The 13,268-nt window shown below is 41.5% G+C and overlaps 1 protein-coding gene across 3 annotated transcripts in view; it reads left to right on the top strand.

Moving 5' to 3' along the window:
* The window catches only part of VAV3 (vav guanine nucleotide exchange factor 3), a 360,704-nt gene extending 350,688 nt beyond the window's left edge, over positions 1-10,016 (top strand). For 2 of the 3 annotated variants that reach the window (XM_059137589.1, XM_059137588.1), the window contains 3 exons: positions 4,775-4,858; positions 6,933-7,084; positions 7,726-10,016. In XM_059137589.1, coding sequence (XP_058993572.1) covers positions 4,775-4,858; positions 6,933-7,084; positions 7,726-7,767 — 278 coding nt within the window. In that variant the 3' untranslated portion in view covers positions 7,768-10,016. The remainder of the gene's footprint in view (positions 1-4,774; positions 4,859-6,932; positions 7,085-7,725) is intronic. The other variant, XM_059137591.1, reaches the window with a different exon arrangement.
* Positions 10,017-13,268: the final 3,252 nt, after the last annotated feature.

Genomic DNA, 13,268 nt, shown 5'->3' with positions numbered 1-13,268 from the left:
GCCAGAGACACCTGCCTGAGTGTGTTGGTCTCTCTGAGGAAGGCTCTCCTTTGTGCTAGAAAGGAGCTCAAAGTGTTTGAGGAAGGAGGAAAGTTGGGCCCTCAATTAAAGCATGCAGTTTGCAAATGATTACTTCGGTGATAAAGGTCTCAACATAGACTTAACATTGTCTCAGAGGACACAGATGGGAAAAAGAAGAGTTCTTTCTCTCAAGAAGCTTCCCCACATGATGCAGTGTACTAACAGACAAGCTATCTGTAGTACTGGGTGGTGAAGTGAATATTAGCCCAGGAAGTGAAAGGGATGAGAGAGAATCATTCACCTCAACGCTCTCATTTGAATGCTACTGTTACTTGGCTGTTTCTAATTCCATTCCAGGATAGGCATCTACCAGTAATTCTTACATTAGCAGCATCTTGGTATAATAGGCGCTTGATGGAGAAAACGTGTTTGTATGTGTGCCTAGAAATAGGTGGCTAAGTTGTGAATAAGGATATAAATATGTTTTTATATCTTTTTTATATATGGCAGGTTAAGCCACTCTGCAAAAAAAAAATTTTTTTTTCATCAAATACCTTATTCTGACACAGTTTACATCTGGATTTAAATCCATACTTTCCAAGGGAACATGTTGTTCTATACTCTTGTCTCCATAGATACCAGCTATTCAAACGCTATTTTGCCAGCGTATGAGAATTGAGGACTCAAAGGCACTGAAAACTAATATATAGGAAGAGTGGCAACGATAAGTCATGCTACAATGTGTAGAAAACTAGAAAGCATCCCTACCCATCCTTCAAATATTTGGCTGGGAGCGATGCTCTGGGTGGCAGCAGAAACTGATTAACCTTTTACCCCTAAGAAGATTCCTCAGGCATACAGTACGCTTAATGCCAAGGGACAGACAGTGCTTAATAGCTGTTCGGCATCTCTGAAAAAATTGCAGTGATTGTAGAAATATCATTGATAGATTATGGTTCTCAGGGATCCTGGGGAATAAAACCTGAACATATTTCATGTTCTTTTCTTTGTGTTGTGCTGGCTTTTGTTGGAAGTCTTTTTGAGCAGTTATGTGTGCAGAAGATGAGCTAAATGAATAGGAGGAGGAGACAGAAGGAGCTTGCAAAATTAAATACCATGTTGAGATATTTGTCCATTCAGCAGCTTCAGTAGCTGAACGCCGGGTCTAATCCTTTGGGGGTGCAGCGGCAGTAAAAGGATTAGCCCCTGCGCCCCAGAACCCACAACTAACTGGGGCTACCACAGCAGCATGTGCAGTAATTAAGCAGTGAGCCATGGAGTGCCATGACACAAGCACCTACAGATGGCTAGAAAGGGACCAGTGTTGTCTGGCTTGGTCAGGGAAGGCTTGTGGAAAGGTCCTGAGCGGAGCTTTGGAGACAAGGGGGTTAAGGTTAACAGAGGCAAGGCAGAGGAGCAGCCTTCCAGAGTGAGCAGAAGTTTTGAGTTGAAACCAAAACCGAGGACCTTGGCGGGGGTTCCCACCAGCTGGTCTGGTTGAGAAGAATTTCTGGGACAAAATGATGGGACGATCTGGTTAGAAAGGCAGGGAACAGCCGGACTATGAATTGCCATGGACTTCAAGGCAAGAGTTTGGATTTCATAATCTAGGAAAAGGAATGATGAATCTCTGTTTATCGTGAGTAGCTGGGAGGCAGCGTTTAGAATAGGATGGAACCAAAGCTCAGATCAAGAATACTAAAAGGAGGGAGTTGTCTTAGATTAGAAATGGTGTAAGTACCTGGGTTGGGATGGTAGAGCTGAGAATTCAGTGAAGCAAGAACTTCATACTTCAGAGGAAGGAGGGCAGTGAATAAAAAGCATACTGACTTTGCAAGGGTTGTTTGCCAAGAATATGAAGGTCATTGAAAAGATGAAACTGTGGAAGGTTGAGCTAGATTACAAAGAGGAAGATGATGATTTTGGTTTCAGGCAGGTTGCGTCAGAGGTAATGGTGGTCCTTCTTGGCAGTATCATGAAAACATCTGAGAGTACAGACTGGAATTCACATGAGGACCCAGGGCATATCCCAGAATCTGTTACATTCATTGAGGGGGGTGAAAAATTAGTCTCAAGTGAAGCCAGCAGAGACAAGGCTTAACCATAAGGGAATAGCTACCATTATGATGGTAATAATCTTACCATTATAGTACCATTATAATAATCTTACAATATAAGATTATACTATTTTAGGTGAGATTGAAGAAGATTGTAATGGTGGCCACTAGACATGAATGCCAGTGTGTATAAAACTTTCAGGGTTCTTTAAGGGAGAGGGTAGCACACTGATATTATGTATCTGAAACTGATTCATGTCCACTGTGCATAGTGAGGCATTATCCATATTACTTAAGAAAGTTAGATATTTTAAAATTAGAGACAGGCTATCTGATCTTATATCTATCAGTTATTTAAATTGCATTTAATTGTGTTTTCACTGACTTCTTTTTTCTTTCTTTCTTTCTTTCTTCTAGAGCTAACTTACCTCTTGTTGTATTTCAGACTGCTGACTTACATTACCTTCATTAGAAATTTTGAAGAAATACAGTTTTCTTTTATTACTTTATGGATAAAATAGTACCAGAGAGATAATCAAGGATGGACACTTAGAAACCAGTTCAAGGAGAAAATTCCAGTACTTGCCGGAAGTAATGTGTAGAATGGGGGATACTGATTTAAGTTCTCACAAACCTGGGGCAGAAGTCTTGGCACCAGATTTTCTGCCGATAATGCAGTTAGATATGAGCCATTTTTCTCATTAAATTAGAGATGGCATCCCTTCCTCTCTCTAATAGTGGGTATAACAGGATCTCAAGGAAATTTAAACCAGTTATGTTGCATTGCAATAAATGAATTGAGCAGATTGGAAAATTAGTAGTAAAGGCATGTACCACTGAATTTTAAAATTTTAAAAATGTAATATGGAAGGTGCAGTGGATTAGAAAAGAAACTTGATTATCAACAAGAATATGCTTCAGGATAGATTAAAAGTAAATATGTAAGGCCATTCATGAGGAAAGTGTCGTGAATGCATCAGTGCTTATTCATAGCCTGTGGCTCTAAGAGCAGCTGAATCCCATGCAATTCCCATGGCTGGTCTGCTTAGATAGTACCTGAGGATGCCCATCATGAGCTACTGCCGTTCCTAAGTATCACAGAACCCCTTCCGGACAAGAACATTACCTTCGGGAGAATTCTGGGGCTCTCAGATCCAGTGACCTGAAAGAGATAGAAGATATTGCAAGATTATATGTACTCATTCTGGTTTCTTTAGACCACTTTCACCTCACCCTTGGTCCTAGAAAGTTTTTGTTACTGTTTAGATTATGTGCAGGTACAAGTCACAGAAATCCACAAACCATTGGCTTAAACAGGCTAGACCTTTATTTCTTTTTACTGTAAAAACCTGGAAGTGGTCAGTCCATGACTGTGGAGCAGGTCATCTCTTCCATTAAATCTTCAGTAACCCAGCTTCCCTCAAATTTAGGAGCTACCGTCCTTAAGGTATGGCCTTTCTTCTCGTGGACCCAGATGGTAGCTTTGTTCCCACACAGCAGGATAGAACAAAGAACCCAAAAGAAAGGTGAATGAATGCATTTGCCAGCTGCCTTGCCAGGAAAGGTCCCACAAGTTGCCTCACAATACTCTTGCTTCTGTCTCAGTGACAGGAACTCAGTCATATAGCTGCATAGCCCTGCAAGAAGACGGAGAAATGAAGTGTGCCTTTTGGGCAAACACAGCCTGACCAAACAACGTATTACAGGCCTGAAGGGGGGAATAAATACTGGGAGAAAATGCCTTTCTTTTCCTTTACCATGGAGTCATGGCATTAAGAGGTAGAGTTTGTGAACCACCTGGGGAGCAACCTGGAGCATAGTGCTAGACGCAGAGCAGTGCGGCAGTTAAGAGCCTGGACCCTGAAGTCCTCCTGCCTGGCTTTGATCTAGGTCATTCTAAGAGATCAAGGGGAAACGGTATCAGTACCTTCCTCTTTGAATTGTTGGGCCAATTAAATTAAGTGCTGAATATAAAACATGGAAGATGGCGTTTAACACTTCACAACCACTTGATAACTGTTCGCTTTTATTGTTTGAAAGTAATGTAAAAAGTTTCTGAGGGTAGAGTTTTTACATAGAATTTTTCCATACATTCCTGAAATTGGAGGATGTATTTACTTTTCCAGATATGATAAGATTTGGAATGATTGACATTGTGTGTGTGTGTGTGTGTGTAAATTAACTAGCGGGTGCATGCTTGATTGGGGGTTGGGATGGTGCATAACCGTATGAGAGACTTTCCTGTGGGCTCTGCATGTTTCGTTGGCACTACTCTATAGGCTCTTGCCTCTTTATATCAGTTTTGATGTGAAGCATATTTTCCATTAAGAATTTACAGGTTCCCCCTTTCCACTGGGGTAAGAAAGTGGGAATTGTGCATCACATCAAAAGAAGACCATCCTTGGATGGAAAGGGGCTCAAAGATGGCCCGTGGAGTGGGTATGCCGTGTTCACCTGCAAAGGGATAGATCACTCTAAATTTTAGAACTAATGTCAGTCAAAATGTAAAAATCTGGCTTCTCCTTTATTTAGAAATGGTGAGAGGGGAGAAGTGGGTAAAAGTGAAGCTTGAGATTCCAACTTTGATGTGACTGTTTCCTTATGATTATAGACAAGCAAATAGATGTGTTGAGATATTTTTTTTTGCCATTACCTAAATGCTCTTTTGCTTCTCTCTTTTTCTTTCTTTCTCTAAGCCCCTTCTTTGTTCTGTGGGTTTTCTTTTGTAACTCCTCCAGACTACAGCTTTGTTCCCCCTTCCTCCACTCCTTTCTGGTCAGGTACTGCTTTACTGCTTTTATATGTCTTTTCCACTTGCTTCTGTTTGCAAACAAAATATTTTGACTTCTGTGTATGGCTTCTCGTATAGATGCATCTCCTCACAAGTAGTTCCTAGAGTCATACTCCCACTGTGTAGTTTCCTCTTTTCTGTCATAAAGTCATTGCCTGTCATGACATCTCACTCCTCTGGTCTTGTGTATGTGCTCATTTTATGTATTTCCACCATTTTTTTTTAATCTGTTGGGCGAGAGGTTGGAAAGGGTTAAGGCTGAAAATACAAAAGGGCATGGACCACTCTACTAAAATCATTAGTTTTCTTGAGGCTCAGAAACTGTAGTTGAGGAAAGCCAATGTTTACATAGTTCCATTAATAAAATAAACAGAAACGAAACCCCAACTTTGTGTCCAACTAGAAAAGTGAAGTTCATGTCGCGTAGGAGGATGAACAGTGCCTATCAGCTTGTGTACAGACATTCTGCTCTTGATTTCTGTCATGAGCCTGAGAACTTGATGGCTGTTTACGTGCCTTGTAGGGGAGTACGTAATAGCTAGGTCAAGTATGTTTTCTTACAGATTTTTAAAAATTAACCTGTAAGTCCCAGTGGAATCATAATCTCTAGTCCCAAAAGAATTTAGACATCAGCTAGCAGAGACCTTTCATTTTATAGATGAGAAATGTGTGACCTCGAGTGTTAGAGAGACCTGTGCAAGGGCGCACATTTACATTGATGATTGTTTTTTCCATCGCAGGGGTGTTTTTATGGGCACCAACTCTGAGAGTAGCGCCCCAGTAATGGGACAGGTTTCAGTAAGAAAACTATTAAAGTGGTTTGTGTCTGAACAGTAAAATAAAATGACCTATTTTTCCTCCCTTTACAGTTCTGAAATCTAGAGCATTGCTCTTCGTTTATCTCATGATAGACACCTGGAGACTCAAAAACTAACTGTCATGGCAAAGCTCTGAGTGATAGGCCAGTGATCCCTGTCTCCAAGTGGGCAGGCCCTTTCAGGCTAACACCAGTCCTAACCACGGCTGCCTGGGCACTGGGAACTGTTAAAAATATAGATGTGTGGCATTTCCCATTTGTTTCTTTTTTCTTATACTTCCGTTCCTCTGCCATTTAAGGTTTATAAAGTCCAGCCATTCCCAGGTGAGTGATTCTCAGAATCACTGCACATATAATTGAAAACATTTTATAACCCCAAGGAGCAACAGGTAGAGAAGTTAGTATGAAATGTGTCACAGAACACTAGAGAAGAACAAGCGTACAGCTTGAACAGTTTTTCTTTCTGGGCAGGGTGGGTTAAGACAGGGAGTAACTCTAGCTCTTTAGCTCTTCTCCTACCATAAGACAGATCTGAATATAGCAAATGAACACTCTGACATCTTGTTTTAGAGTACATTTTTTCAGCAAAGTTTTCTATACCTACAGTATTTGTTTGAAAGAAAGAGGACAAATTGATGGTGTTTCTGCATCCTTCCAGTGAGACATGAAATCCTTTATAAAACAACAACTGAGTTTGTCCCCAAATAGTTTTAACCACCCCCCTCCAGAAAAGGTTGATCAGGGGAGGAAGAGCCAGTTAGCTAGAAGTAATGGCATGGATTCAAGAGGAGAATTTCAGAGCAAAACCTTTGGTTGTTTTGAGTCTCCATTGAAATTATAAGGTAAAAATGTAAAGCTTTTACCTGCTAGGGTCTCGTTAGAAATGGATTACTGTGCCACCAATAGGAAATTTATGCTAGTTATTTTAGATCCTATCTCGACTTGCACTGTAATTTAGATATTAACTTTTTTTTTTTTTTTTCACAAAAACTAGTCTCTGTTTTGAGGTCTTTGTGAAGAATGAAGCAGAACAATGGTTCTTTAAACATTATGAAGTGAACTTGACTACTACACCTGACCGAATTGAAACAGCAATTGTGCTGCTTTCAAGCTCCTCCGCCATTATCACTAGTGTGTAGTGAAATCATGGCCGTGCATTTTGATAGCATCTAGAACACTCATCTGCATAGGCGCTGGTGGGTGTGAAACCACAAGTCAGTTCTTACTCGCCATCATCTCTTTACAGTGCTAAGTCCGAAAGTGCTGGGCATTGCCATCGCGCGGTATGACTTCTGTGCCAGAGACATGCGAGAGTTGTCCTTGCTAAAGGGAGATGTGGTGAAGATTTACACGAAGATGAGTGCGAATGGCTGGTGGAGAGGAGAAGTCAACGGCAGGGTGAGCTGACCTTCTCGAGGAGCTCATGCGGGTGAATGAAGGGGACCTAGCAGTCACTGGCACCCCATGTGGGGGCCTTCACCCCACAGAGCCAGGGCTCTGGAGCATGGTGGGGGACCTCCCTGAAAACAGGCACTCAAGAAAAATATGTTGAAGGAATATGATAGTGGCATAAATAAAGTTCACCTGACCAAGTTTGATGGCTTCCTGTTTGGAAAAGGATTGAGGAACATTTCAGTTCTTTTTAGTCTATAAGCTTCAGTGTATAAATTTTATGTGGACAACAGAATATTTATAAGAGGCTGCTGATCTAAATTGGAAAGAACGGGACCTAACACCTCTGTCTTTGTACCCTGTTCTATAGCAGAAACAGGAAGCGTTAAGTAGGAGAGCTCTTGTTACACTTAATTTACGTATTTGTTTGTGTGACCAGATTAGAACACTGTATTGGCTTATTTTATTCCTCTGTCTCTATCACTCATGCTATCAGGCTTCTAGGGCAGTTAAATCAATCCTCCTACAGTGGCCATAAAACCTCAGCTTAATCGGGGTGTCATAAAAACGAAATACTCTGTTTGTAGAACCCTCTGGAATGCCAGATGCAAAGTCATGTTGCTACGGTGGCTGCTTTTCTTTTTTAGGTGGGCTGGTTTCCATCCACGTACGTGGACGAGGATGAATAAATTGCACTCCAGCGTCGTACCCGGCACCAGAAATCTCAGAGAAGGGATACGTAGAAGCCTGCACAGCATTGTGAATTGACTGAAGTGTTTAAAAAGCCACATTTCTGGCTATTCAACCTCCTCCCTCCTCTTCCCCTCCTAAGTCTTGATGCTGGGATTTCTAAAGATGCTGGTACTGACAGATTGATGGCTTGCCTCGAGCTGTGCAAGAAACAGCCTGCCAGTCTGTCATTGTCGGGGACCAGGGCAGAGCCCAAAGCTTCTTTTCCCAAAAGAGCCCTGCAAACACATTGGCTCGTGTTGCTTTTTACTCCGTGTGGTCAGACACCATGAATGCCAGCTATTAGTAAATGTGGAACACATATTTACTTTCTTCTCACGTGCCATTTACCAGAATTTTAGATGGTACAAAGAAGCAGAAGTTTCATTTTGCTTTTCCCAGCATGAGGAAAAATTCGAGTTTTGCTATTTGGGCAGCTCACGGGAAAGGTCCAACACTACTCCTGTCTTCAATTGCCTCACAAGGTGACTCACTGCCTGGCAAACACTTTTACCCCCAGATGTGACTCGTGATAAACTAGAAGAGGCAAATGCTCAGGTTTGCTTCATGAGTGACGTATCCCAGAGGGGTTTTAATTATTCATTTGATGTTCTGATTATATTCGCAAACTTCTTTTTGAAAAAACATACATAAAAGCAAGCGTCTTCATATTAAATTTTCACAACCTTCATGATTTCGTAGGGTTATTTTGGAAATGTGTGCTTGATGAAATAATCTGGGTTGGGTATGTTCTAGGTAGTTTCAAGTAACTTGGTAAGGTGATGTTGTTTACAGAAACAGATCAAGGGCTATCATTGAGAATAATCATTTTATAGAATCAACATCTATGAACAAAGGCCTTCCCACCTGTCCCGACACCTGACCCCCCAGCCCCTGCCCAGAAAAAAGAAAAAAAAAAAAAAAAGAACCTGGTACATATCTGCTGAATTTCACATTTTCCTGGACTATTTACAGTAGCACAAATAACTTCGCTGAGGATCTTGTAAGGGAAACACAGCTGGGTCCTTCATGCATTTCTGGGACAGGAGGGTCACTAAGCCTTTCCTGGTCTTACTCACTGTGGGCTCCCGGCTTTCACTAAGTCTTTCCCATCTGCTGGCCCTTTTGGGATATGCGCTAACTGGTAGGAAGATCAGTTTTGCAGTGCACTGATTTGACCAAGCTTTTACTTTTTATGTGAGAAGTTTAAATATGTTCTTCCTGGGATATACAGAGTCCTCAGTCAAGGCAGTCAAGTTAAGACATTAACTTGGCCTTTTCCTGATGAAATATTTTCTTCAGAGCAGAAGTCTCCTTCTGACACGATTCAGAGAGTCTTTCATGTTTGAAGACAACAAAGCCAAAACATTAGAAGCATTAACCTACTAGAGCCAAACTAAGAACATATGGTTCTGAAATTTTAGATCATCTCTGACATACGAGGTAGGTGTGGCCTGCCCTCTCCCCGACGCACCTTAATTCTAGAACTCAATGTTGAGTAGACACATAATCCTTCAGAGACCTTTGTGAGCTAGGACTTCTCAAAAGATAGATTCAGGACCTTTACCTCAGAATTATGTAAACTGTGATCACGTTGTAGAAAAGTTATTATTTGCTAAAACCAGTTAAGTTTTTGTATATGTGTAAATGATCACAAAAGTGAATTTTATAAAATGTTCTGTATAGTCAAGTTGTACCCTCAAGGTCTTCTCTTGGAGTGGATTCTTTCCTGTGAAGTCTTATCTGCAACTCTGTGTCTCGGGAATGTTTTGTCTGTTACTGCCAGCCACATGTCGTTGTGGAGAAAGTCGCGTCACACAAATCGAAATGCTCCTGTGTACAGTACTATAGTGTGTACTGTTTACTTTATTGTTATTTTAGCCAATAGACACCTCCCCCTTACAAGCGGTGTTTGGTCTTCTCGTTGCATTTCATGGACCTGGGGGCTTCCTAGCAGAGGATTTTAGGCCCCTTTTCATGACATTACCGATTACATCTTTGTCTATGTTTAATACTTTGTATTGGAAATTTTAAATGCTGCGGATTTGTGTAGATTTCTAATACCAAAGATGGAAGTAAATGTTTTTTTCTGTATGCTTTGTCTTGCCGGTAAGCAGCCATTGTGTAATATGGTGAGTTAGAGTGGTATTTTACTTTGTAATATTTTGTAAATATGTCGATACAATAAATAGTTACTACTTGCATTAAATTGGTTTCTTGAGAGTTGAAGAGCTTTCTGTGAACGATTCCATAATTCAGCATATACGAACCTCATAATAAACATGGGTATTAAAGCCCTAATTCTGTTTAGATTTAGTTCGGGATTGCTGCCTCAGTTATGAACAGTGACCTATAAGATATGCTTGGTGGTCACATATAATATCCCCTGACTTGTTTGCTATGTGTAGCACACTGTTCTAAATGCTTTCTGTGGACTAACTTACAACAACGCCAGAAGGTAGAACCCAACATCATTGCCGTGTTTCAGATGAAGACACTGAGGCATCACGAGAGGTTTGCAACTTGGCCCAGATCACACAGCTGGTAAGTGTGGAGACTGGGGTTCTGACTTAGGCAGTCTGGCTTCAGAGCCTGAAGAGCTACTACAACCCTGTATAAAGCAAAAGAGAGAGATGTTTTTAAGATCACATAGCTAAGAAGAAGCTGTTTGATGCAAGATAACAGTTTATAAACAATTGGAGATGAACACAATTCAGGAACATTTGCCTGTTTTTGCCTCATAGAAGAAAACCGCAACAGATATTTCCTACAAAGACTGTGTCAGAGATTGAACTTTTTCTGTCTTGATTCAAATTTTGCCCAGAAAATAATGAACTGCTAAAGCAGAAAGATCCGGAGGCAAGTTTCCTTGGGCAGAGCAGACCTGAGGATTGGCAGCAGGCTGGCTCAAAAAAGGGTGGAAGCCTGTTCCCTCTAAGGGTCAGGAAAGCCTCATTTCCCAGGAGTAGACAGTAGCTTGAGCTCACCAGCACAACAGCACTCGGAAATACAAAATCCCCTATTTCCTTATGGTGTAGTGGGTTATCCAGCCCTACTCCCTTCACTTGAAGAACCTATGCCTTTGATGTCTCTGTTTTATCCCTTCTCTTTGACATTTAACATCAATGTGACTTTTAGACCTTCGATCAAATCATTGCCATCCTCACCACCACTGAAGACTCCCTCTTAATGTATTAGTTAACATGGGAATATATGCTTTATAACATTCCAGTGTATTTTGTCTTCTATCCGGGAATTGAAGTAAACCACATAGATAATTAGTCTCCAGGACTATCTGACAGCAGTACAGAAGAGCCGTGAGAGCTTGGCCCCAGATAGCAGACCACACGTGTGGGTCCGTATCCCGTCCAGGCCACGCGAGGCCTCAGCCAATCAGGATAACAAAGGCATGTGTTTCAGAGAATGGTTTTGAAAGCGTGTCTGACATAGCCTGAACCGTTTTTGTCATCATTATCATCACTCTTGTCATATGGATTTGCTGACAAATTTGGGTGGTTGCCATATTAATCTTTGAATTCCTTTAGCTTAATTCAGACTTATCTATTGGATTAAGGAGTAGAACTCCTCAGACCTTATTAGTCTATCTAGGAAGCAAATTCAGCCATTTGATGTCACAGGAAGGCTGGGAGTTCTAGCCTCCGTCAGATCTGGGTTCAAACCCCAGCTTTGCTATTGACTTTTCTGAAGTCAATTTTCTCTTCTATAATAAAGGGATAATTTTATGTGTCTGAGGGGCTTGTATAAAAGATAAACCATTAACATGAAAGAGATGCCCAGGAAAGAGCCTGGTATATGGTGGGTACTCAAGAAGTGATACCCTTCCCTTAATGAACTATAAAATACTCAGGAATCAAGTTATATATACTTGCAGCTTTTATTTTGAATACTAGAGCTAATGCTTTGTTTCTTAGACATGGTTTAATTCTGAGCATTCAAATTACAGATGGAATAAAATGTCTATCTTCAGGAAGATTAATATGCAAACCCACAAACAATCTCAGAAGTTGAGTTTAACAGCTCCACGTTATTTTCACTAGGAAAACGGAGTTCTCACCCAGCTCATAATCATTGAGACTCAATCCATTAGTCACCTCCTTTTTCACTGAAAATAGTTTTACAGGATTGGATGGATTCTGATTAAGAACATTATGCCCTCACGTCTTGCAGACTTTGGAATGTACCTTATTGCAAGTAATGGACAAGTCCTAGAAAGAAGGTAAAAAAGGGATCTTATCTCTAGTTAGATGCTACAACTTTCTGTCAGGAAGTTCTAGAGTTTCTAGGCACAATTCAACTTGGGTAACTCAGCTGTTGAGAGACCTCAGTGCAGAAATAGAATGTACGCAAAATTTCCTCATGCCCTGTGTTGTAATAGACATCAGGGTCCATGTTGAGTCCTGAGCTGGGGGAAGGTGAGCTCCAGAATAGCCAATGTGTCCAACCCATCGACCCCTTCCAGAGCCTTGTCCCCTCTCCCCCGGCCAAGTGAGTCTGGGCAAAGCACAGAAGATCTTCATCTCTAAAAATGAAGAGGTTAACTTGTTGAATTCTGTTACTTCCATTTTAGCTCCACAGTTTTGTGAAATTCTGGGTTTTTTTCCCTCATGGTTCAGAATAAATTCAAAGCCTTTATCAAAACGTGCAGGTTTTAAAATAGACCAGCACTAACCATGCAAGTCAAATCTAGTTGTATTGACAAGTAACTGCATAATCATTTCGTGGCTGTAAGTGGCACGAGGGTGACTCCATGGGTGTACCTTATTCATGCTGGTGTCAAGGGACCGTCTGTAGAGTGGATTCTCGTATGGGGACTTGTGGGCATCAACTCGAGATTCTGTGGCCCAACTGCTAAGCGAGTGTTGGACTTGGAAATGGTGGAGTTCCATGTGATGGTTTCCACTGAACCTCAGAAACCACAGCCACTCACAAGACCATTGCAGATTGGCCAGTCCGTGGCTGGTGACATGATACCGCCTTTCTCAGAATTGTTTGCATCACCCCAACACCTCTGCCACAGCCACAGTATGTTCGAGTTACTACTGCGGCATGCCCACAGGGGGCAGACGTACAAGTGGGCTACATGTCATCTAGATTTGCCTCCTGCCACTAACACACAGTAAACAGAAACCTCCCCGCATTTGCAGTCTGCAGCCCACAAGATCCTTTCAGACTTCAGTGCATCAGACTTGGAGCAGTACCCGAAAGGCAGGTAGGTTGGTCTTGTTCTCTGTCCATTTTAGAGATGAGAAGACTGAGGCTTGCCAGAATGATCCAGCCTGCCCAAGGTCAGATTGATGGAGGCCCTCAGGCTGAAAGTCTTAGCAAAGTAAGGACTCAAAGCCAGGTCTCCTGGATCCAAACCATATAAATGCTCTTCACTCTCCTCTGTGAAACGGCGATGCATAGGAGCTTCTGAGTTTTCAAAATCATTTCTGCAATT

This window comes from Mustela lutreola, chromosome 10, assembly GCF_030435805.1.
Source record: "Mustela lutreola isolate mMusLut2 chromosome 10, mMusLut2.pri, whole genome shotgun sequence".
Taxonomy (NCBI): domain Eukaryota; kingdom Metazoa; phylum Chordata; class Mammalia; order Carnivora; family Mustelidae; genus Mustela; species Mustela lutreola.
Note: the sequence above shows the minus strand (reverse complement) of the source record. Positions and strands in the feature narration are given on the sequence as shown.